Source organism: Plectrocnemia conspersa, unplaced genomic scaffold, assembly GCF_051122295.1.
Source record: "Plectrocnemia conspersa isolate PC_06_02 unplaced genomic scaffold, ASM5112229v1 ptg000005l, whole genome shotgun sequence".
Lineage (NCBI taxonomy): Eukaryota > Metazoa > Arthropoda > Insecta > Trichoptera > Polycentropodidae > Plectrocnemia > Plectrocnemia conspersa.
In genome coordinates, this window is record NW_028277169.1 from 2,457,937 (window position 1) to 2,484,317 (window position 26,381).

The following is a 26,381-nucleotide window of genomic DNA, read 5'->3' on the forward strand; positions in this document are numbered from 1 at the left end:
TCACAATACCGAACTTTCAATCGTTTAATATCAATGGACGCCACTCTTTTACTATCCAAAAAACAAATGTTAGAGCGCTGCTCGACTTTGATGCATGTTGCAAATACTTTAACCACGCCTCTTTAAACTATATATTATATAACACTACTGCTAATTTACATTACATTATCCTTATTTTACATCCATAACATTAAAGACATATTTTTATATCTGTTTCTGCTTTATAAAATTGAAGAATATATCAAATGTTAATTGCTTTTCTAACATTTTAAAGAGGAACATGAAGTAGTGTAGCGCTATGTTATTACTCTTAGCTTGGCGTGAGTTAATTTTACGTATTCTTCCAAAATTATTTCTATTGTTATTCATTTATTATTTTATATTGAATTTATAATAAATTATAAAAAAATCAGCGTTTATTGCTTTGATTTATTTTACTACATTTTTATATTAGTATGTTTTAATAATTAATTGCAACATTTTAATTTATTTTTCATGCTTTTTTATATCATTTTAGAAGCTCTCAATATTTTTTATAAAATTAATATAAAATATTTTTTCAATTCGTACTCTTTAATTTATCAATATTATTTTCTTTACATTTTGAATTAAATCAAATTTAAAAAATATAATATACATATCAGTTATATATGTATGTAAATATATAACTATCTGTGGTACCTCTCAAAGCAGTGAAAGATTGATCGTTATACATGTTAAACGATACCGCTCAAAAGGTTAAAGAATCAGTTTATCATAAAAAACACACATCTTCAAAATATGTCAAAATATATATTTATTGCTCTGCTCATTATACATTATATACAATGAAACAATAATGAATAAAAAGGTACAAAATAATTTCAAAGACTTATATTGAGTATAATATTTGGAACTTAGCAGTTGAGTAGCTGTGTTATTTTTGCTTGAGCTATGCTTCATATCTAAGTTCTACAAAAAATTATATACATTTTTATTTAAAATCAGTTCTTGAAATTGAATACAAATAAAAATAAAAATAAATCCAGCACATGGATTAGTTTACAAATAAAACTGTACACTATACATCAAAAAAGTGCTGATTTATACAGTCTCTTGCCCAAGTATTGCTTTCTTAGATATAATGGGTAAAAATTTCAATTAATTATATAAATATATTATCTAATACAATACAATTTATTGCTTTGTGTTTCTACTCTTTGAGTTACAATGGATTTGTTAAAATACAATATAAAATGTACTATATTTCGTTGTTATAAATGTAGCTAAAATAGGAAAAAACCTTATCGATAAAGATTAAATGAAACTGGTATTTACAATTGCACAAATGTGATTAAAAAAATAATAGTGTATTGAATATTCATATTAGTATTATCTAAATCAGAATTATAAATTTATTTCTTAGACTGAATAAAAAAAGCTATACGAAACAAATCCTTTTCTGTATTTACTACTGATAAACATTTATTTTTAAATATTACTTAAAAATATACTGAATTTGGCAAGTGACTGTATATAAAATAATACTTGCTCAATAGTACAATAAAAATAATATACATTATATTATTGTGAAAATCAGGGACAATTATTCGCAAATGGGAAGAACAAAATGTACTTCGATTTGCTAATTTGTTATCTTATTCATTATACAATATTGATTATAGGCATATGGCATTTCACAAACAATATAGATATGTAGACATATAAACTGACATTTTATTTAAATTGAGTTATATGCAAATATATTTTTTAATTTAAAAAAATATCGAAATGCCCTTGCCTATTGGTTAACATAAGACTTTACAGTTGTGATTTTTTAATTAACAACAGTTAAAATTTAAATTATAAGTGTTAGTTTGCAATGAGATCTTCACTTACAAACAAATAAATCACTCTGTACGAGAGATAGATAGAAGAAATCCTCATATAAAGAATAAATAAAATATTATTGCTGTAGTTTAGGAACCAAACCCATGGGACGAATCAGGAAGGTTAAACCGCAGGAATGGATAAATCTATAAAAATAAAATAAAGAATTAGGAATTTTTTAAGAAATATTAAAACATTGTTAAAATATATAATTATTATTACCACGCGAGATTTCACAACGATTTGTTTAATGTTGTGGCAGTATTTTAATTGCATTATACAACATTATTATGGCAGTATTCGATATTGCTGTGGAAAAATGACTCCATATATCAGTTGAACCCTTGATTGTACTGGCTCAATGTGATGAAAGGTACTGCAGGAACATCGATGTTTTGAATTGGTATCAAGGAACTCTGGATGAAATTGGCAATATCTGTGCTACTCGGAGCGACCGCTCTGATTGTAGCAACTGAAAGAAAAAATAGAACATATTTTAGAGGAATGAAAAAAATATGCAAAGGAAATAATTACCTGATGGAGATTTGTTCTCAGTCGAGGTGTTGTTTGATATATTCTCTCTATCCAGATCGGCAGTACTCACAGATGTCTGGGGAAAACAGTACATGATTTATGTTAATACAAATGTACACTTTTTAACACTATTCATTGCTACATAGAAACTATATTTTTACAAAAAAAAAATTATAACAAATAATAAGAGTTAAAAAATATTTTTTACTAATAAATTGGAGCTTTATATACAAATTAAGTAACGTCGACTTTATGGCGATGGACTAAATCTGAATTTTGGATTATAAATTGTAGTTAAAAAATCGTTACTTTATTGAAGATTTTCCACATAGTAAATTTTTCATTTATTTTTCTTAAAATTAATAGTACTGATCATTACATCATGAAAAGCATATATAGACACAAAAAGATCATAAAAATATTAATTTTATAAAAAAAAGTGAACTTTACAAGCAGATGATGGAAATATGATCAATTGTAAAAAAAATATCGTTAAGAGCCGATGACGCATATAAGCGTGACTCATGAATTGGTAAAGAAAATATAAAGAAATTTACTTATATTGTGATTCGTATATATTATATATGTTTATTGCAGCAAATGAGCAAAATATTTGCCAAATTTATTAAAAGTGCAAGCCCGTTGTTTCATTCATGAATAAGGCAAATCACTAAACACGCACTCTTAATGAACAAAATATGTTTTTAAGACTGTTTCCTGGTATTAAAATTTGATATCCGCGCTTGGGTCTGGGTTTTTAACCTTTAGAAGTCCAAAGGCATGTGTCATGCCAAAAATTGTTATACTGTTGCAGTCCAAAGGCATCTGTCATGCCTTATATATATTTTTTAAAGTTATTTTAAATGATTTGATGATTAAATTTCTATGAAACTCAATTTGATAGTTGCGAAACGTTTATTTGCTGTTCAAACCCAAACCTATACTAATGAGTTTTAAAAATAAAATTTGTATTATTATTTTAAAAGTCATTGTATGAACACTCATACTAAGACTTTTATAATAATAATACAAATTGAATGAGGAACATATAAAACAAATTTTGCCCAATAGGAGAGCGCAAAAAACAATTATCATTTCACAGAAGTCAAAAATCCTCATCAAAAGCAATAAAATCGTGCCGTCGCCGTTACGATTTTATTGCTTTTGATGTGAATTTTTGACTTCTGAGAAGTGATAATTCTTTTTTACGCTCTCCTATTGGTCAAAATTTCTTTTAGATATGCTTCATTTGATTCTTACTTTTTGTAATATTGTTTTAAAAAGATTTAATACGCTAGGTAACAGAGCGTTTTCACTGCGACAGCAACAGCACGATTTTAGCATGGATTCTAAACACGGACTGAACTTGAATGCGTGTCATTTAATGAAAAATACTATGAATCTTTATGAAATCGAAATATTAAAAAAAAAACGATTACTAACTGGCCACCTTTGCCTCTTCTGGATAAAGTTGAAACGACATTCATGAATTTGATATTTTAAACATGCGTGATTATTGACAGCTGTCTGATTTACAGTGCTGCATCACCCTGCCAATTCTACACGATTATATTACTTACTAATAATTTATTTTTCCAAAAATTGTATTCAACTAGTACAATTATAGTATTTGCATGAAGGGACAAAAAAATCGTCACAATGTGGACTAATAAGCGTGGCTTATCAAATAGGTACTATTTCCATATAGTAAATTCCTATATTATGTAAAATAAACTGGTGAAAAAAACAAGGGAGATGTTTAAAAACATAATTTCATATGAAAAATTGCTTCGATAAATATCATATGATGGATAAGCATATAAATATATAATTAATTGTGATGTATATATGTAAATTTAGTACACCCATACCTCGCTATACGGCCGCTCTTTATACGGCATTTCGCTATAACGGCCCTCTTCAATTAAGGCACGTTTTTGATTTACGGCCTAAATTGTTTCGCTATAACGGCAAAAAAACTTTTTTCGATGTCAATTTAAAAAAAAAATTAAAAATAGATTTAATTTCCATAATTTTAAAATGAAAGGTGAAGCAGCTAGCGCCGATGAGGCCGCATCTAAGGAATATCCCAACATTTTAAAAGGAATTATTGAAAGAGGTGGTTATAAACCTGAACAAGTGTTTAACGTAGACGAAACAGAGCTTTATTGGAAGCGAATGCCTGATTGCACGTACATTTCAAAAACCGAAAAATCTGCGCCTGGTTATAAGGTGTCTAAAGAACGATTAACTTTGCTACTTGGTTCAAATGCCGCGGGTGATTTTAAGCTAAAACCACTTTTAATATATTTGTCCGAAAATCCAAGGCCTCTTAAAGGACTAAATAAAAATCAATTGCCCGTCATATGGAGATCCAACAAGAAAGCTTGGATGACTAAAGCTACTTTTGAGGATTGGTTCAAAAATCACTTTTGCACAAAAGTGAAAAAATGTCTGCAAGACAATAACTTAAGCAACAAGGCTTTGCTAATTTTGGATAATGCACCAGGGCATCCTACTAATTTATCCAAACTATCTGAAGATGTCATGATTGAGTACCTTCCGAAAAATACAACAGCTCTGATCCAACCAATGGATCAGGGTGCAATAGCCACTTTTAAGGCATATTACCTATGCCGAACTTTCCGACAACTTATAAGGGAAACCGATGGTAAATCTTCAATTAAAACATTTTGGAAAAACTATAACATCAAGGATGCTGTTGACAGCATCAGTGAATCATGGAAGGAATTAAAATTAACAACGATGAACCATGTTTGGAAAAAAATATGGCAAGAATTTGTAAAAAGTACAGATGCAGAAGTTAATTGCCTTCCTGAAATTAGGCAAAACATTTTGGATCTAGCACATGATCTCGGCTTTGAAGGTATGAACGAACGTGATGTGCTTGATCTACTTGAAGCTGATAGGGAACCCCTTTCATATAAGGAACTCATTCAGTTGCAAGCAGAACCGGCATTTGATGAAGAGACAGAGTCTGTTGTATTCAAACAGCTAACATCAAAAAAATTGTCAAAAGCTTTTTCCTTTTACGAACAAGGAATAAACATCTTCCTTGAAAACGATCCTGACGTCGAACGTAGCGCTAAAGTTTCTCGAGGAATTAACTCTGCCATTAGCTGTTATTAATCACTGAAAAACGAAAGAGACAAAAAGGCAAGACAAACAACGTTGGACAATTTTTCTAAGCCAGGCCCATCCTTACCAGCGAAAAATGAAAACGACAGTGATCTGCAGGTTACCATTTCTTCGTCGTCTACAGATTAAAGCCATTTTTAAAAAAATGGATGGAATGGAAAATTTATGGATTATTGTTGGTTTTTGGAGTCTGTTATTAATTTATGTAGAAATGTATGTATTTTTGATTTAAATGAAATAAAAAGATAAAATGCATTTTAAATGATAAACCATGTTACATATTTAACAAATTTGGAACCGATCCCATTGAATTTGTATGAATTTGTATTAGAATAATTGATTCGTTATACGGCTTTTCGCTTTGCGGCCAAGTTTCGTGGAACGTATCTAGGCCGTAAAGCGAGGTATGGGTGTATATAAACACATTAATTAAAAAGTTATGCCAATTCTCCCAAAGATATTGATATTTTGCGAATTTCGCGAAAACTGTGCGACACCCAGCGCAGGTTTATGTTATAATATAAGCGCACAGCTCAAAAAGTGTTCATTGTCAACTATTTATAATTGTTTTTACATTTTTCTAAAAATAAATATATGATAAATTATATTGCATGTGTACGTATCATATTTTCTTAAAAATGTTTGACAGTTTAAGAGCGAGCGAGACATAAAAAAACGACTAGGAAACAGTGCTAGACAGAAAAAAAGATCCATGATTTATGCCATTCAGAAGAAACAATTTTTTTACTCTTTCTTCTATGTTTCCAAGAATAGTATTTAATCACTTATGTGTTTTGTGACAATGCTTGCTTTGAACAACTTAACGGTTTACAGTAGGATAAATAAAGTACCTCAAACTTAACGGCGGTGATCCGTCTGATTTTATCTACGGTGCCTCTGTTGGGATTGTTAACCGAGTTGGCCGAAGGCGTCGTCAGCTGAACAGAGCTCTCGTGTCCGTGTATTCGCTTGTGATTCTGCAAAGCTGTACCCTGCAACAACAACGACGCTGTTAATAAATCGTATTGTCGCATTGGTCCATATGTACTCAGAGTACATATCGCAATACTGTAACAATACTCACAATTTCGCTCAGCAATAATAATATGAGATACAAACTGGCCAACGCGTAGCTAGCTACGTGTCGTTACCTGAATGAAGCGATCTCCGCACACGTCGCATACGTAGGGCTTGTCGCCCGTGTGCCGCCTGACGTGCAGTGTCAGATCGTTGGACTGCGTGAACGCCTTGTCGCAGAAGCAGCACTTGTAAGGACGGTGGCCAGTGTGGATGCGCATATGCCTGACCAGCTTATTTGATCGCGAGAAACCTGAATCGTATCGATACACATACATGGTTTAAGTATTCCAAAGCTTTTTTCTAAATATACATATGCTAGTAACCTTTGCCACATATCGTACAAAGACAAGGCTTCTCTCCCGTGTGAGTCCTTCGGTGGCACTGAAGATCCGACGAGCGTGGAAAACCTGAAATCGTTTTATATGTATTATATGTTATTGTAGCTAATTTCAAAAGATATTTTTAAGTCTTTATAATATATTATTTTTAAAGCTGAAAATTGGTTTGATTATTTGATAACATAATCAAATTCTAAAATTATTTGCGTTACTAAAAATACTATAATACAATACTTTGAAGATTGTATTAATTTCTGTTTTATTAATATTTTTAGAGGGCTCATTTTTAAATATATTATAAATTTAGAATTTAAGTGATAGAAACACGTTGTTTATTTTATTTAGTAATTGTGTACATAAATAAGAATAAAATTTGACACCGAAAATAACTTAATGATTGTTGAATATCATAAGAAAATATTGCTTTGAGTTAATTGATGTTTTATTAATATTTATAGAAGCAAATTTCAATAGATATTTTTAAGTCTTTATAAAATATTATTTTTAATTATCATTTATTCCGGTCTATGGAACATTCATGTTTTTTTTAAGAATTTTACAAAAGAAGCATCAAAAAATTACCAAAATATCATAAATAACAATGAAAATTATCTTTCAGAATAAATATTGTATTGTAAATAATTTTTTCTTCACTCAAAAAAACGAAATATATTTTTGCTTTACCTAATATATCATTAGGTTTTGAATAGAGCCCTAATTTTTTGCATTCAAAGCCAACAAAACCATCTGAAACGGTCATCTTTAAAATTAAAATTTAACAGCAAGGTGTAAATAAACTTAAGAAATATATACCTATTCGAAAATTAATTTATGCGAATAAAATTCAGGTCGTTTTGTTGACAAAATTATTGCTATTCATTAGGTGAAGAAGACTATTAAATATTTTTAATTAGCGAACCGAATACAACATGTTAATCAATCTATATTAAAATAAATAATGTGTAACCTTTTCCGCATATATCACATTTGTATGGTTTTTCACCGGTGTGTCTCCGCATGTGTACAATCAAATTGGACGAGTTCGAAAAAGACCTCCCGCAATATACGCAAAGACAATTGGAATCCAGATCTTCTTTGTTTGGTTCATGTACGCGTGAGTGAGATCTGTAAATAAATAAGAAATAATATAATAATATGAAATAATGATACAATTAAAAACATAAAAATATGTGAAAAACTTCTGTTTGCAGACGACACTTTAATATATGAGTCCAGTCAAATAAAGACTTAACCTCGGAATGAAAGATAGAAAGCTGAATTTTTGTACAGACCTTTGTTTTGACGTTCTTAAGATGGGCTGAAAAGTCTTATAAGATCGAGTGTCCACTAAACTATAGTTTCTATGCGTTACACGTCATTAGATGTTTCACAAAACTTTTAGAGAATAAAATTTTCTATAAGTTTGTTAAACTTCATTTCTTTGTATGATCAGCGGGAAGACACCCGTTTATAGGATAATGCTACATAAACTAGTCTGATGCCTAGTACACTAAAAAAATTATTATATAATAAAAATATTACTGATTTATAATTATTTTTAAATAAGAAATTTATGAGACAGTATTAATTAAAATTTAAAATTATTAAAATTAAATTATTTAAAATAATTAATTTAATTTTAAATAATGTTGTCGGCTCCGGGATCTTGTTCTGTAGAACCCATCTCCATTTCTGAGGTTGTAAATCCTTTCCTAACCAAGTTTGAATCTAGAAGTAGATCCGATTGATATGCTTACGGAGTTTTTATCTATTTTTTCTGTCAATTTAGTCATATCTTGAAGGTATAAATGTGCCGATTTAGCATAAAGAAAGCAACCACTTGCGTGAAAATACGGGAGCATTTTTTTCACCGCATTAGTTTATATAGCGTTATTCTATAAGCTGATGCGCGCTTCCCATTCTCCGCCCTATACCGCAAAAACGGTTATTCATACGAAGAAATATAGTTCACAAAACTTGTAGAAAATTTTATGCTTTACAAGTCTTGTGAAACATATAATGACGTGCGATGTATAGGAAGCGAGATATTCGCAAAAAAAAAAAAACGATTCGTGACCTTTGATATCTTGACTAGTGGACACTCGATCTTATAAGAATTTTCAGCTCGTCTTTAACCCATCCGTGCCGATGGGGGATTCGGATACCCCAACTTTTTATTATTTCTTGAATAACTCCTTTGATATTAATACTATAAATTTGAAACTTCGTGTATTTGTTAAAAATATGTCAAGGATTATATTTTCATAATAATAATTACATTTTTTCAATTATAAATACAGCAAAAGAATATAAAACTACGATTATCCATCATATTTGCATACACGTGCACTGGAATGTGTACGGGAAGACGAGCGGAGCAGAGTATTTCCCCCACTCCACTGCCCAGACGAGTGTTACTCGAAAAAACAGTATATATTATATATTTTTTCACCTAGTGTAGGATTTTATCATAATTGCTTGAAAATATCAGAAAAATTTATCTCCGATAAGGAGTTACTTCGAATTTTACAAGACTCGGATGAAAGTGATCACAAATATGATAGTGATATTGATATTGAGGAAGGATGTAACATGACCGACGAAGAAGATTTAGTAGAACGCGATAACAACAACGATACTGACACGGAAGAAAGGGATGAGGACTTGGAAGATCATAACAATGCAAACACTGAAATCCAAGAACTCGACGATGGATTGATATACGTTTCAAAATCAGGATTTTCTTGGAAATCCAACCCGCCTAGACAGTCGAGAACCCGTTTAGCTAACATTATCAACTTTGCATCTGACCTAACTTACTCGGGTAGAAATTTCACGTTTATAAAAGATATATTTTTACTTTTTTTAACGGAAGAAATTATTACTCGCTTTTGCAGTGAAAAAAATACACAAATAGATCGAGATAATAAGGAACATATTAGAAAAAGTGTATTTCTCCATTTAGTGTTGTCGAAATAAATGCATTTATAGGTATATTACTTTCTTCGGGAAGACTCAATGGCCGCAAAATTCAATTTAAGCAATTGTGGACAACCAATGAATTGTTTAGACAATATTTTAATTCGGCTGCAATGTCAAAAGATAGATTTACAGAAATTTTTAGTGTTCTCAGATTTGACGACCGATTGACAAGATCAGAGAGAACGAATGTAAGTGGAGATAAAATGGAAGCATTCAACTTTGTTTTCGAAAAGTTTGAAGGTGCATGCAAACAAAATTATATTCCTGGTACACATATTACAGTTGATGAAAGATTAGCAGTGTATCGAAGAAATTGTAAATTTAGAGTTTATATAAAAAGCAAACCAAGCCTTACATTTTTATTTGAATTACACACATTCGCTTTTTATTTGATTTTTTTAAATATACATAATTTATTTAAAAAAATAGAATTTATTGAAACCTAAAAATAATTATTGAACTTCGATTTTAGTATATCCTGTAAATATATTTTTACGTATTATTATATGCAATAATTATATATCTTAAATAAAAATTAATTATTTTGATTATATGAGTGTAATTCTTGAGCCATACTGTATCAGAGCCGACGCAACGTCGAAAAAAATCCCACCACCAGTGCGCTTTTGGAGTGATTGGACCTGCGTTACTTTTCGTCATATTTATCCGTAATTATTATTGATAAATATAAACAAAATGACGAAATTTATGACAAATGGTTATATGTATAATGATATGAATGCATTATAAAACAAATTTATTAGGAAAATTTATTAAAATACTTTAATTTATTAAAATACAAATTTATTAAAATACTTTGGGACCAAAATGACCCCTATCGGTTCGCGTGTTTCGTTCCTTGACACTGACGTTGGTGTTAAAACGTCAAAACAAAGGTTTATACAAAACTTCAGTTTTCTATCTTTTATTCCGAGATTTAGCCTTTATTTCGCCTTATCTGACTGGACTATATTGCATAGACGGTAATGTTAAAAAATGTTTCGATTAAATTTGTTTAGTATATAAACAATCAGCTATATTAGCTAAATAAATTTAATTATGAAGATTTTGGTATTTAGTTTTATTGCTGGCCTGAGAGCAAATGATTTTTGAGCAACAATTTTAATCAATTCAATACCTCAAATTGTCTTTTCTGTTGAACTTCTTTTGGCATATTGGACACTCAAATTTTCTTTCATGTGGCATATGGATCTTCACGTGTCTATCGAGATGCTCTTGCCTAAAAGATAAATAATGCATTATTTTAAAAATACATTAATTCAATACAATGTAATAATAAAAAAATACTAACCGATAGAATCCTTTATTACAATTTTGGCACACAAATGACTTTTCCTTCTTCTGATACGCAGGATCGATGAAGTTGACCGACACAGACTGTCCCTTGTGATTTCTAAGAATGTGTTTGTTTAATGACATTTCATAAGTGAACTTTAATTCGCACGTGCCGCACTGGTAGGCTTTAGTGATGTTCTCGCACTGTGATCGCTTGTGCTTTAGTAGGAACTCTATGTTCGGAAACACCTGAAAAAAAACAATTGTGATAACAAGAGACTAAACTAAACCTGTAAATTTGCCACCGATTGACTAAATTATGCAAACTTTACGGTCATAGATATGTACCTTGGTGCAGTTTTCGCATTTATCTGGATATTCAAAGTTGTGCGTCGACATGTGACGCATTAGGTGATTCGTCTTGGAGAACGTCTGACTGCACAATGAGCAATTGTGAATTTTGAACTTCCGCAGCTTCAGGACATCGTGCTTTATTCTCGGCTTGTTTAATAAAATATTTTGCTGTAACAAATAAGTACATGTTCATTAAACAAGTATTATATGTTATAGTATTCAAACAAGCTTATCCAAGTGAATAAATATAAATATTTTATTAAAGGTTTTAAACTTGGCTAAATGTTAATATTTTAGTTTTATTTTCTGCTCATAGATGTATAATAAAAATGCAAACAAAAAATCACTTCTTGAATAAGAATTTAACAATTACGCACTGTCGACTAGCTGCCACCAGCTCAAAAACGTAGGCAACTAGGCTAGGCGGCTAAGCCGAGCGACTCGAGTTCGAGTAGTACATTCGCGAAGAAATTGCAATATTAATTTTAAAGAGAAAAAATATTATTTTAATTTCAATATAATATTTAATTTCCCCGTATGAAATATAAATTTATATATCTCACACAATTTTTTAGATGCTAAATTCTCCGGCTATTCAATTTCGCAAAACCCATTTAGGGATTAAGTAGGTAGTGAAAGTGGTGCATCGAAAAGGAAGAGTTTTATGACCTTTTTCGTTTCGGCATCTGCAAATATGAATAGATCAAATTTTGCATTTACAATTAGGCGATTTATAAATAAAAGAATATACAATTTTATGATGCTTTTAAGTTTACAATCCTCGAAAGTGGACAATGATCGGCACTTCATTCGTTTCTATTAATCCCTTGACTCATAGGACAGTGCGTAATAGGCCTTATACTCCGTTGGATTTTTCGGAATTTTTTATCACGCATTTAGGGGTATGTTTATATAGTTTTTGAGTGGTTACCTAGTCAATTGACTGTCAATTGTGATAGCGCTGCATAGCACTATAACGGTTAAATAATATTTATAATTTATTCTGATGAATAATAAATGTCTGGTTTGCTAAGCATTTATATTTTTTTTAATCTATATGTTTATATATATTCTTTATCAAAAATATATATTGTTTTATTGTGAACATTTGAGAAGTCGTGTGTGCTTGACGTCATCGGGTCTGATTAGGAAATGCCTTTGTGTGCGTGCATAAAAAATGACAAAAAGGCATAGCACGGTATCGTTCTATGCTTGATTAAAAATATTTCAGTCTCGACTGTTAACACTAGATTTACGGCACTCGCCAAGTTGATGGATTTCTGAATTAATTTGTGTCAGACAGCATTCTTTCTGGGTTTTTTTATACTTTTTATATTTGAACAATGCAAACATATTAACACTATTTTTATTTTCAGAAATATTGTCAATATATACCTATTTTTAATGAAATCGACAGGTTTATGCCCGTAAACCTAGTGTTAAAATCGTTTTTTATATCCGTTTTTGTAAAAAAATATACGGTGGGTTAAAAAGAAGTTCCCATGAAAATCCATTGATTTTTTCTATCGTCATTTTGAATACACGAGGGCGAGCGCTATCTTGGTGTAAAATTACTCTTCTTTAATTTATAAAAAAAGGTCTATTTTAATTATTGGCATGTTGAGATTTGCTACATGAGGTTTTCTTCAGATAATTTATGATAGCCATATTCTGCAAATTAACACATTTATCGTTAATTTATGCTCTAATGGCAGCCCTAATATCCTCACTAACAACCTCTTACGTAGATATTCAATGTCAAAATTCCCGGAATGAATTTTTTAGAAGCATATTTGACACTTTCCAAATTTAATGACATTCCTACCAGTTGCATTACAGGTGTTTTTAACTGCTATTGTCGCATTATAACTCATAAATCATAATATATCTTAACTGAGATTATTTTATCCCCACTGCCATTCAATATCTAGTAACTAAATAACATTACTGATACGACTACTGTTAAAGAATAGTGAAATTATCTTTAATTTATAAAAAGGTTTACATTTTTGCAAATGTAATAAAAACAGCACAAAGACTAATGAGGTAATCTGATATTCTACATATTATACAATATATTCATAATAGTGCAATCAGTTACCGGCAAACTCTAAATCGCGTACCAATAAAATAAAAATGTGTTTAATTCATTTTTTAAACTTTAGGTCAATATACGTGTTATAATTTGTATGGCAACGAACTATACATCCGTCGGCCTTCGAACGTATTCATTAATTCCGAATGTGAGGTTTTGCTGCCAATGCTTGGACTTAGGTCCAATGGAAGTCACCGAAGTAGATCATTGTTATTGGTATGAAATCTGAGAAACTGGGACCAGTGGCGTAGCTAGGGTATGTGCCGCCCAGGGCCATCCTTAACCCTTTACGTGCGAGGAGCGGATAAATCCGCTTCACATTGCATGTCCCATAAGTGCAGAGAAGCAGATATATCTCACAGTCAAGAAAAAACGCATCACTTAAGTGGGAGAGGTGTATATATCCGAATATTATAAAGCAGGTCTTTGTCTCAAATTTAAGATGTTTTATGATGTTATGTTCCAATGGCTTTCTACCCTCATTTAATTACTTTTATTACCAAGAATCAGAACACATGTTATTTTTTGTACACCACAAGAGCTCTGGGGGGAGTGACCCAATTTTTTTAGTCAAAGATCTGTCATTCCAATGAATTCCACATGTGCAATATATGTTTGAATATATATAATATATTATATAGTTTGCATTAAGTTTAATTCTGAAGTCGAAGAGTATTGGTGTGCCTCGAATTTCACTATTTACAATTTTAGAATTTATAAAAAAAACAATTACCAGAAGAGGAAGAAAGATAAAGGACCCAACGAAAAGTCGAATATTGATAGGCTAGCATTTTCCGACGAAGTATGAGGACAAAAAATACCAACGCAATTATCAAGTGTGCAGTATCATGCCCTCATCGTGCAAGAAAGGGGAAAGGAATTTGTAGAAGGAGGCAGACTTTTAATTTTTAAAATAGATATTATTTTTTTTTTAATTTTGAAGGTAAATATAGATGCATAAAGGAATAACAAAGCAATTTGTCTTTATTCCCGCTTCATTCGTCAGTCTGAATACCTTCGCATCCTAATACAATTAAATACATTTGTTGAGTTATTCATGGGGTGTTCAATATTCTGACCAACGTTCGCACGTACCTAACCTGTCCAACAATTTTCATGCAAGCGAAATTTTTTATAAGATATTTCTACAATAAATAATTAATTGCCCATTTATATTTATAATTATTATATTTTTTTAATTTATATGATCATCCTATATTTTAATTCTGATCGTTCTATATTTTTATTCGGACCGTATGCTATTTTTATTTGTTATTTTTTCGTGTATTAATTCGATGATCCATAAGCATTATATTTATTTTACTCGACAATTACAGCTTTCAAAATGTACTACTTATGAAGTTTTTTTCACTTCTTGTAAAGTTGTCATTTGTAGTTACACGGCATTGCAATCAGTAGTTCAGCGATTATGCAGTATCACCGACGATATAGATATCAATAATTATAAAAATGCGTATAAGAGTTTGTCTTTGAATTTTCTGACAAAAAGTATGTTAATTTGGCATAATATATTGGAACAAATAAGAAAAACTACCCCAAAACAACGCATTATTTAAAACAGTTCTGTTTGGCGGACATTTATGGAATAATTTATTTAAAATTACTCAAACAAGTTGAGATAATAACGACAGAGTAATACTGTGAAAAGCTGAATCGAGTGCATCAACTATTAAAAACAAAAAGAGGCGTTATAGTAAACCGTAACACGATATTTTTCAACACATCTGCATAGCAATATCCACGCAAGAAAAAAAATAATACTAGGATTATCATAATTAGATTTTTACGGCATTATGTAAATAATTTTTTAATAATGTATTAAATAAAACGGCCCTAATAAAGTATTTTACGTCAGGCAAAAAGTTATTATAAATGAGGGATCGTAAACTAGCCTGAACAATGAAGGAGAGGAATAATAAATATGCTTATTTATTATTAAAAAAATAACTTTTTTCTGGGTTTGTTGAATAAGATAATTAGAATAGAATAAGTAAAGTGAACGAAATAATTACGTTTCTATTTCCTTCGTTGTCCGAGTTCAAATCGGAGAAAACGTCATGATCCACATCCATTTTCATTTCAGTGATGTACTCATCTATTTTACCAGATTTGATGTTTTCTATTAACGCATCGGCGATTAGTTTGTCTGTTATTTCGTCCTCCTTTTTGCCGATAATCTATTGATAAATTTAAAAAACTTACAATTATTGAAAAAATCAAGCAAAATTAAAATATACACTTACACTTTCGTGGTTTTCAACGAGCATCAACTTTGATCGAATGTCTATCGAAGCAAACGATTCAACGGTGTTGTGAGATTGCAAGTGTTTTTTAAGACAAGTGTTGTATTTGAAAGTTTTATCGCATATCTTACAAATTAAGGTCTTTTGAGCTAAAAATATAATAAAAAAATATCAATACAAATAGAAACGTGAATATATAATATACATGTATAGATATAGTATGATACAAACCAATGTGTTTCTTTACATGCTTTTCGTATAAAACGTATGAGCTAAATGATTTATTACACGTTATACAATAATTATCACAAGTTTTAGGTTCCACCCCAATGTCTAGATTGTCTCTCATCACGGCCGTATCGCCCGATATGTCATCTAAGAATGGCACAGAATGATCGAGGTCATTCACTTCGTTGTTGATGTTCATCTGGAAATGTTTACAAAAGTTTAATTAGCATTTTTTTTATAAAGCACTATCGATTAAAACTGTTATATTTGTCAATTGTATATTTCTCTAAGCAATCTTATATGTAAAGATATGATTTTAAACATCTCTTTGTTTTTTTACATAATATAGAAATAGTATTGTACATCATTACGATTTTTTTGTACTTTTATGCAAATATTATAATATTATTGTAGTCCAGTCAAATAAGGCGAAATAAAGGCCAAATCTCGGATTGAAAGATAAAATGCTGAAGTTTTGCACACACCTTTGTTTTGACTTTTTTATGATGGGCTAAAAAGTCTCATAAAAACGTCAAAGGTCACGAAAATAGTTTTTTGCAAATATCTCACTTCCTATACGTCGCACTTAATTAGATGTTTCACAAGACTTATAGAGCATAAAATTTGATACAAGTTTGTTAAATGCATTTCTACGTATGAATAAAGGTTTTTGAGAGATATAGCGCAGAGAGTGGGAAGCGCACATCCGTTCATAGGATAACAATGTGTAAACTAATGTGGTGAAAAAAATGCTTTTGTATTTTCACACAAGTGGTCCTTTCTTTATGCCAAATCGACTCATTTATAACTTCAAAATATTAAGAAATTGAAAGAAACAATGGATAAAAAGACTAGAGAATTTTAAAAACGGACTTTTCACAGAATGACGCACTGATAAATTTAATTCCAGAAGTGGACCGATATGGTTATCAAGCAGTCTAATGAAATCCATGCAGAAGAAGCATATCGGGGACGAAGTACACAAGACAGTGCACAAGACAGTGTTTTGTGTAAATGGGTATACTATCTGTGAGGAAATAAAGAAGTTTTGAAATATTACTTTGGGCTTTGAAAAACAACACGTCGACTCAAGAGATACTACAGATGTTAATCAACTTGATGAGTGGTTCACCATTCACAATCCTTTCCCAAATATAAAGCAAATAGTATCTATAGCTTCCGGAATTGTGGGAAATGACAAAATAAACCACAAAGCACATGATTATTGGCATGGAATCAATGGTAAAAATAACTCAACACAAAATTCTTCCATTTTCTAAGGTTAACAGATTAGTCAAGGTAAATTACTGCTAAGTTGCTTTAAACTGCTACTTTTTTAGAGAATAACCGTAAACAAAAAGCCCGTCAGAAATCGTAAAAGGTAGTTATTACCCATCACATCAGTTACCATCAGTGGACGAAATCGGTAAATACTACCCGACCCGCCGGTTAAGTGTTACGGAATATCTACAGTATGAATTAAGTCTATACCCAACATCACTAATTGACAATGTTGGCATGCGAAAGACTACAAAATTGTGAATCGTTGATTTCAGATTCATGTATGCCTCAAGGAACTACACTGAACAGCAATCTACTACTGAACATTGCATTGTATATTATCTAATGTGCAATAGTAGCTTAATGTTAACAAATTATTATGCAATAATCATCTCGATTTGTATTAGGGTATTGTTGAAATCTGAGCAAAAGTACACAATAAATCACCTAGAATCACATGTATGAAGTTACAAGAGTAACTCTCAAACATGAAAAAAAATTTTGCTAAGTAATTATTTGGATCTACACTGATATTGAAAAGGCTTTTGACAAATACGGAATGCCTTAATTCACAAAAAAATGTATTTTCCTAAAAATCTTTAATAAATCGTATCTGTCACGTCATCATTATTTTTTATTAAATTGTATGGCAGTAGAATTAAATTTAAAAAATTAAAATTAAAAGAAATAATCAATTGAATATATAGGCAACCTTCAAGAGATGTCTTACAAACTGACGACAGTTGCGTTAACATTTTACTTTAAATTTGTATTTTTTGCTGATGAAATGAAAGTATTTCAATGAAGTTAAAAATATTTGTGTACGGTCATTCACAATCGTTTACATACGTTCATCATCAATGGCAATATCAAAGAACGTGATTTTGTAGTTGTTTTATTCAAAAAGAATTGATTAAAATAAAAATATTACTGTTTCAAGAAGGTTCTTCAGTCTCAATTTGTTCATGGTGATGTCCTTCTTGGAGGGGCGCCCCCGCTTCCTCGGCCCGTTGTGCGATAGACTAATATGCGATATGAGCTGCTCCTCGCGAGCAAACGTGTAGTGGCACAGCTTGCACGACAGCTGATTGCTTTCGAATTGATTGTTGTGGTCATTGGCGATGCTGACAACATTGGCACCGACGTTGGAGTGTGACGCTATCTTGTGGCGCTCCAAATAAGTCAATTTGGTGAACGCTCTCATGCACACATCGCATTGCACATAACCTGAATTTTTTTTTTTAAAGATGTGTCCTAATAAAGCGAAAAATTATGATATAGTATACTAAAACGATACTTTTGATAATGACATCTTTATTAAATGATATATAAATGAAAGATATCAACAAAGAAATTTTTACTCTTTCATAGAATCGCCATAACTTTAGAAGCAATTGCTTTATACTACATGTGCGTTAACCCAGTCAGTTCCAGAGCTATCCATTTCACCATTATTTATAATTGAGAAGTTTGGGTTTATGCCCCTATTAGCTCTAAAGCACACAATATGGATATACGTTTGATATACTTATCATTACTCCGATTGATTGATAAATATAACAAATATAGTAATGCTTTTAATTTCTATAAATTTATTCAAAATATAAACAGGAGTAATGATAAACATATTGAACATATATCCGTATCGTGTGCTTTAGAGCTAATAGTAGGCGTAAACCCAAACTTCCCATATCTTTCTCAATTATGAATAATGATGAAATGGATAGCTCTCAAACTGACTGTGTTAACACAAATTCATAATTTTTGAAAAAATTAAAGTTAAATTTCTAGAGCTCTAAACATCCCCCATATATAAAAGTAAATAACAAAAATACTGATTCGATTGTTAAACACAACGGTGTTTCCATAATTCACAATATTGATATCTATTAATCACTTATACAATCTTGATAGAGTTTTATTAAATAATATAAATATATTCACCTGCATGACACTTTTGCTTATGGCTCTCTAAGCTTATAGATTTAAAAAAAGTTTTATTGCAAAATTCACAAGGCACGATTTTTCGATTTCTCTTTTTGCTGATTTCCAGCAGCAGTGAAGACTTATTAGCGTTAGAACTATTTTTCAAATCTGAAACAAATAAAAAACCTCTATAAATACAACAAGTCAAACAACAACAAAATATCAAATGAGATAAGGTCACCTTTCAAAGGTTTGATATCCTCGTCTGAGTCGTCGGAATGATTGATATCATTATCTAAGGGTAATTCGTAACTTAAATCGTCGTCGATTTGATCATCATCGAAAAATTCAAGTGTTTTTACTTCAGTCTTTATTATGATTTCAGGATTATCTGGTACGCACACCTGCAAATAACAAGAGATTTTATTATACAGAAAAAACATATTGAACGCCAGTTAATAATACCTCTTCCTTTATTGCTGAATAGTTTAGGTGTTTTTTGGCAATGTAATTTCTAAGATGAGTGTCTGCCTTTTCTGCTTGGATCTTAAACGAAAAAGCTACTGATACACTCTTAATGCATTTGCAGCAAATGTGTCGCGGCAGTCCATCGCCTTCGGTGACCTGTAATTGAAATAAAGGTTGAGTTAATCGGATTATATTATTGTTAAAATGTGTTATATATATACATTTGATATGAATAAAACAGGATATTAAGCTATTGTCAAAGATCATATATTGAAATAATCGATAAGTAAAATTAGCCAAGTTTAACAAGCCATACTAGACATATTGATTTTATACATTCAAGTATCACATTACTGCTGACAGAAAGATAGATTACATAAGTATACATTAATAAATTATATTAGATGCAGATGATTCAAGACATACAATTCTTCTTTGTTGTAACTAATTATGCAGGAGACTAGTTGCTAATTAAAGTATAATATATCATTCAAATACATAACATATATGACACATTAAGATATAAATTTAAGCACGGAAACCATACAAAGTCGAGTGAATATGTAATGCTTTGCAGAAACATTATCTAGTTTAATTTTTCGAAATCCAATAAGTTTTGCAATGAAAAAAGGTGAGTAAAATAAAATGAGAATGCAACGGAGACAATCTGACCTTATGATTTAAGTGATCATCCGTATTAACCGTAAACAAAATTGACATTTTAGACATGAAGTACAATTTTGAGAATATCAAATTGCATAGATCTACAGGACCGGACCTCATTCCTGACTATATATTGAAGGTTAATCTCCTTGTTTGCATTCGATTTATTTTCAATTTGTTGCCTAAAACTACATCGTTTCTTGATTTGTGCAGACGTTTCTAATATACCTCTATAAGAGAGTACGCGTCGTTTCCTAGCGCCTTAGCGATGGATTACAATTAATTGTAATCCATCTCAATGTAGCGTCTACTCAAGAGGCGGTGAGCTTTAGAGTGCCCTAGAGCAAGGGTTGGCAAACTACGTACCGCTGCATATTTTAATCTGACCTGCAAGCTAATATTAACTTTACTTTAAGCTCTTTAAGATTTTAATGTATGCACTATAATGGAACGGTTAATCGACAAGTTAATGAGTTGCGATTTATGACCGTATCTACTGCGTCATTGTCAAAGCTGGAAAAAAGAGCATTGAATGTCATGCTTTTAAAAGCAAAGTGAAGTGTAAATTATTTTGCTACCGAATTAGATGACAAAGCATTATGTTAATTATATGATGACATTATGTATGTACTAATAGAATACAATATAGGTCATTACCAGACTAAGCACTCGACACAATATTAACATTGACGAAAAGTTGAAAAACGGATTTTTTATCACAATGCATTTTTTACGAAAATGAGGCTGTTATAAAGTCAATTTACAAGTAGCTCGTTTATTAACTAATAAAATAAAGCCATTTAGCGATGGTAAATTAATGGTCATGTATTATTATTGCAGCCATGTTTCAATCAATTGAGAACGTTTGAGAAAAGTTTTGAGCACATTGTGTGTAACATAAATAGCCAATTAAATAGCAAAACAAACGTTTGTGCAAGATTTCCTTTGGTTTCACCCAGTGGTTCCCAGACTTTTCGATTCTCAATGCCCTTGCTAAATCCCGGTTTTCCTAAGGTGGGCTATGTCAAATTATAATAAATACATTTTGTGAATTAGCAAATATTTTGTATAATTAAAGGGTTATGTAAAAATAGTAGCAAATATGTAACAGTTTACTAAGTGAATTACTGTTCTAAACTACATTAAATTTAAAATGAAAATTTTATAATAGTTGCTCCTCTATAAGGTAGCTGGAGTACCCCAGATCGCCGGGACGTACACTTTAGAAACCACCGGCCTTACAAATACTACTTAGTTGCTGCTGCTATTCAAGGAGTCGATGCTTTGTTTGAAGTTAGCTTCTATGAATAGTACGAATGGAACAATTACAGATGATGTACAATCTCAAATGAAATCGACTAAAATGTGTCACATCCAATGGTTGTAAAAATACACGCAGAACCGGTTAAGGCTTAGTTGGAAAAAATATGTAAAAATGCAATTATTCGTTGTATTATTCACAAGCAGATACTTTGTGGATGCAGTGAACTTAACCGTCGTCGGTTTCGTGCCTTTTTTATCTGAAATTGAAGCTGAATATCCTGACTTGTTCTACAATACAGCAGTTCAATGGCTCAGTCATGATGATGTTTTAATGAGATTTTTTAAACTCAAAGGAGCGATTGAATTTAGTCTCAATGAAAAAAACCCGCTCTTATGGCTTTGGAAATCATCATTTGCTGATCAATAATAACGGGATTTGTCTAAGAATCTAATTTAAAACTACAATGAATCTCTACTTCTTAAAAAAAATTGGCAAATATCATATATTTTTAGACCTCGAATTGCAGTTCTATCGATTCTTGGGACAAATCTATTCGACTAAATAATTGAGAAACTTCTACTTTACCTACAATTAAACGTAATTAATCTGCAAAGTGGATGACATACCAAAAGACAAATTCTAAGAAAAGAAACTAACAGAATTCTCTAAATGCAATGCGTCTTTCAGGTGACAAATATGGTCAATTAAGATCATCTGCTTAGGGATTTATGTTTGTATTTGCAGCACCTACGTGAAAAAATATTTTTAATAAAATGAAACACATAAAATCAAAAGTGCAGGTCAGCATTAACCGATGACCGTTTGTAACAAAATTTGACGATATGAAGCGAATAAACATTGAATCCCAGTTTGATAAAATATTATCTCAAAAATAAGCAATTACATTATTTTATAAATAAAGTTTATTACTAAAGACACGTATTTGGAGCAATTTGCGTTAGATTGCAAATTGTAAATTTTGGAGAAAATGAGTTTTTTTTATTATTTTTTTGAAGCTCGCTTAAATTTTTCTCTCTAAAATATTTCTTATCTGGCCGAAACATAAACACAAGGTTGTTTTCGCCGGTAAATATGAGTTAGAAAAATGTATGTGGAATGGTTCTCAACTATTTTATTTGTACACCATAACCGCTTTATTTTAATTTTAAATGTTTAATTGTATAATGGGAATCATGATGCATAAGTGAAAACCGTCACGTCATGATGGTCAGATTTATAATAATAAAAAATAAAATAAATGGTGTTATTTACAATTTTTATCCATCATAACATCTACCTTAACTATTCAAAATAAAGAATTTGTTGGAAGAGTCAATGGATTTAGTTCAATATGCTTACAAATAAATCTAGGTGTAGTTATAAAAACGCGTAAAATTAAATGGTCAGAATTTAAATCAACTTTGGGTAAGAATAAAAATCAAATCTCGGTCAGAATTTTATTAGCACCATGGTCAGAATAGATATTAAATAGTAAGAATAAAAATGAAAAATGGTCAGAATAAAAATAATAATGGTCAGAATAAAAATAACAATAAGTCAGAAATAAAAATAGCACATGGTCATAATAAAATAACGTGCTGCCAGTCATATATTTTACATAGGAAGCTTGAAGTTAACCTATTTTATTATCTCATTCCAATTGTGGTACTCATATATGCATCTTTGCCTTTTGAACAATTGTTTAATGAAATTAAGTAGTATAAAAAAAAACCGTTATTATTATTAGCACTGCGACTGAAGAACTTCTTCCGCTAGTCGGTGCCTCACCGATCGACTGTACAAATTTTGTGTTTATTAGCCTCACCGTATCAGTTGAAATAAAATTTTTGTAGAACAAAACTTCAAGGACATATCTGCGTTAAATTAACTATGCATCGGTTTTGAAGGTTGTCAGCAATATCTTTAGCCTTCTTTACACAGTGAAAACTAGATTTTGCGATAGAATCACAAATTTATAAATTATTGAGGATGTGCAGCTTAAAGCCTTTGGCATTTATTGTGTTCAATTTATTTTCTCAACTATAATTGTTGTTAGAAATTTATTATTTTTAAGTTTTCCCCCCATACAAAAATGTGAATAAAACAAATTAAAGATTTCCTTGATGACAATTTTCAAAAATTACCGTACTTTTATTAAGAGCCATTTTTTTAATATTATTTTTGGTTTAGATTGGTTAGATTTCTTCAAAATGAACGTCTTCAAGTTGCCTTGTATTGAAAAAGGAGTCTCATGAGATTAATATTAAAAAAAACTTGACCTACCTAAGTAAAAAATAATATTAAAAAATGACCCCTGATAACATATTACTACCATAATTATTACTTTTAAACATTTAAAAAAAATATTAGAACATTGTTTCATCACGTCTGGTTAAAAATAAATATGTGCAAAGAAGCAAAGAACTGGCTGAATACGGATCTCTAACGGTACTAAGATTCGACTTGTAAAGATCTAATTTGTCTATACTGTCAGCTCAATATTTCATCACATTCGTCAATTGTATGCTTAAACGTTTGCACAAGGTTATCTAGTCTAGTCTTTTTTCCAATGATAAATGAGAAGAGCTGTGTTCTATTTTTTAATAAATATGATCCTGTGTTCCTGGAGGTCAAAACATTTTTTTGTAATACATGCGATAGCTTGGTGTGTTTTACACGAAAATATTAGTAAAAAACAATAAATATATGTTTTAAGACATCGCTCAAACGTTATCGATTCAAGAAGCTATAGAAGTGCAAACTTTGATTCTGATCATGGAAAAATTGAGAGCAAGAATTTAAAATGTTAGAAAGCCGATCCCCGTACAAGAACATAAATATAATGCAAGCTACTAAAAAAAAAACCTCGATGATTTCTCTTTCTACCTTAAACACATAAAAATCCAAAGGCATGATATAGAAGCCTAATACAATTTATATTATTTAAAACCTTTTGATGATAAGAGTATTTTATCTCGTACATTATTCATGGATATTTCTATCGCATTATTATGTTAAAAAATTTGGTAACACCTAACCATTTTATTTGGAATTGGCAAATTACTAAAGTTGACCTAAAATGAATATTAAATTATAAATTAAATTTTCAAAGTTGTGTACATCTTTTTCCACTATAATAGAATAGAGAAAATTATAAAATCATTAGTATTGATTATGATGAGTAGTACTTTTACAAGTACATCTATTTTTAAGCTTGTTCAACTATGCGAATAGAGAAAATTGTAGCCTTATAAGAATTATGATGTTTTATTAAGGTTGTTTAAAATCAAGTGGACAATATTTACTCAGACAAAAGCAGACCATGATTGGAACAAGAAGTTTGTAGTAAATAACTATTATTGTACTACTTGCTTCAAGCAAGTAGATTCCTCGGAAACAGAATGACAATATTGCGCAAAACCGTTAATTGTCCAATGTTTTATCGTCGAAGTTCATCACTTTTGGAATTGACTGAGCAACACGTTTAGTGTTAATGAATTTCCGGAACGCTTTAGGATCATTAATTATTTGTTTTTGGCAAATCCTGGTATAAGGGTGTGAGACACGGACACCGAGCACCAGTGACTCTTAGCAACTGTAGGTTTTCAAGCAAATGATCCTGAAGTACTTGGCGTTGATATAACAACGAACTGTTTAAGTTGCATCAGAAGCCAAACATTATCGAGTATATTTCAATATAGCGTTTCAGGTGGGCTGGACATCTGTCCCGCATGAAGGAATCGAAACTTATATTACAAATATTATAGATCAACGACTGCTTTGGCTGGACGGTATCAAAAATCTCTGAACGTTCAGTATCAGCGACTGACGCCGCTTGGCTCAAGATGGAGCGAGGTGAAGACCTAACTTTATATACGTATTGTCCATAACGCAGCTATTGATCGTCAATTAACAGTGCTCGAAAAAACTTAATGTTTTGAGTTAGAAAATGTATGTTATTTTGAATGATTTATTCGTGTTTTGAGTACGTTTATTTTAAAATACAATACTAGTTATTGATATGAATTACTCGTTTTTAATTTATTCCAAATTAGCTACCAATGTATTGTAAAAAAAAGATCGAGTGAAAAGAGTTAAGGTGTATTTTGAATTATTTTGATCATACTCTTGGTTGGTTGTAGGAGATATAGATGCAATAAAATATGAAAATACAGAAAACATGACATTTTGGAGGGCAATGGCAATAAGTGATTCGGAAGAAAAGAATTGGGAGTAACCTTGAGCTGCGTGCAGAACGAGACCATGCTGCTGACACAGGTTTTGTCTGTCTCGTCCTTGAGAAAGACCGAGCGCATGTCCTCGGCCTCCTCGAGGCAGGTGCGACACACTTTGTCCAGATTTATCTTCTCTTCTGATTCGTCGGCCTCCGCCATCTTCGACTCGGCCGCGGGCCGCCTCAGCGCACACACCGCGGCTCAGCGGCCATAACACTACGAATTTCGGCTATGAACTGCAACTAACGTCAAAACTCAATGTCACTTTGTAATAAAATAATTTATTATATCAAATACATTTTTTTAAATTAAATTAATATTTTATTAAATTGCTTAATTATTTAA

At 30.9% G+C, this 26,381-nt stretch overlaps 1 protein-coding gene across 2 annotated transcripts; it reads right to left on the bottom strand.

The window, feature by feature from the left end:
• Positions 1-772: 772 nt before the first annotated feature.
• Positions 773-26,256, bottom strand: LOC148234663 (uncharacterized). Of its 2 annotated transcripts, none has more exons than XM_088185708.1 (18): positions 26,040-26,256; positions 19,872-20,030; positions 19,648-19,810; positions 19,425-19,574; positions 18,412-18,734; positions 16,203-16,398; positions 15,972-16,120; positions 15,741-15,905; positions 11,607-11,780; positions 11,275-11,507; positions 11,101-11,202; positions 7,948-8,105; positions 6,966-7,049; positions 6,714-6,892; positions 6,414-6,554; positions 2,404-2,479; positions 2,092-2,341; positions 773-2,015 (listed from the first exon to the last, which is right to left on the bottom strand). In XM_088185708.1, exons 1-17 carry the CDS (start codon positions 26,193-26,195, stop codon positions 2,202-2,204), a joined length of 2,748 nt encoding a protein of 915 aa, XP_088041834.1. In that variant the 5' UTR covers positions 26,196-26,256; the 3' UTR covers positions 773-2,015; positions 2,092-2,201. The 2 variants fall into 2 exon arrangements, with proteins under 2 accessions (XP_088041834.1, XP_088041835.1); XM_088185709.1 differs by having other exon boundaries at positions 6,414-6,571.
• Between the last annotated feature and the right edge of the window lie 125 nt (positions 26,257-26,381).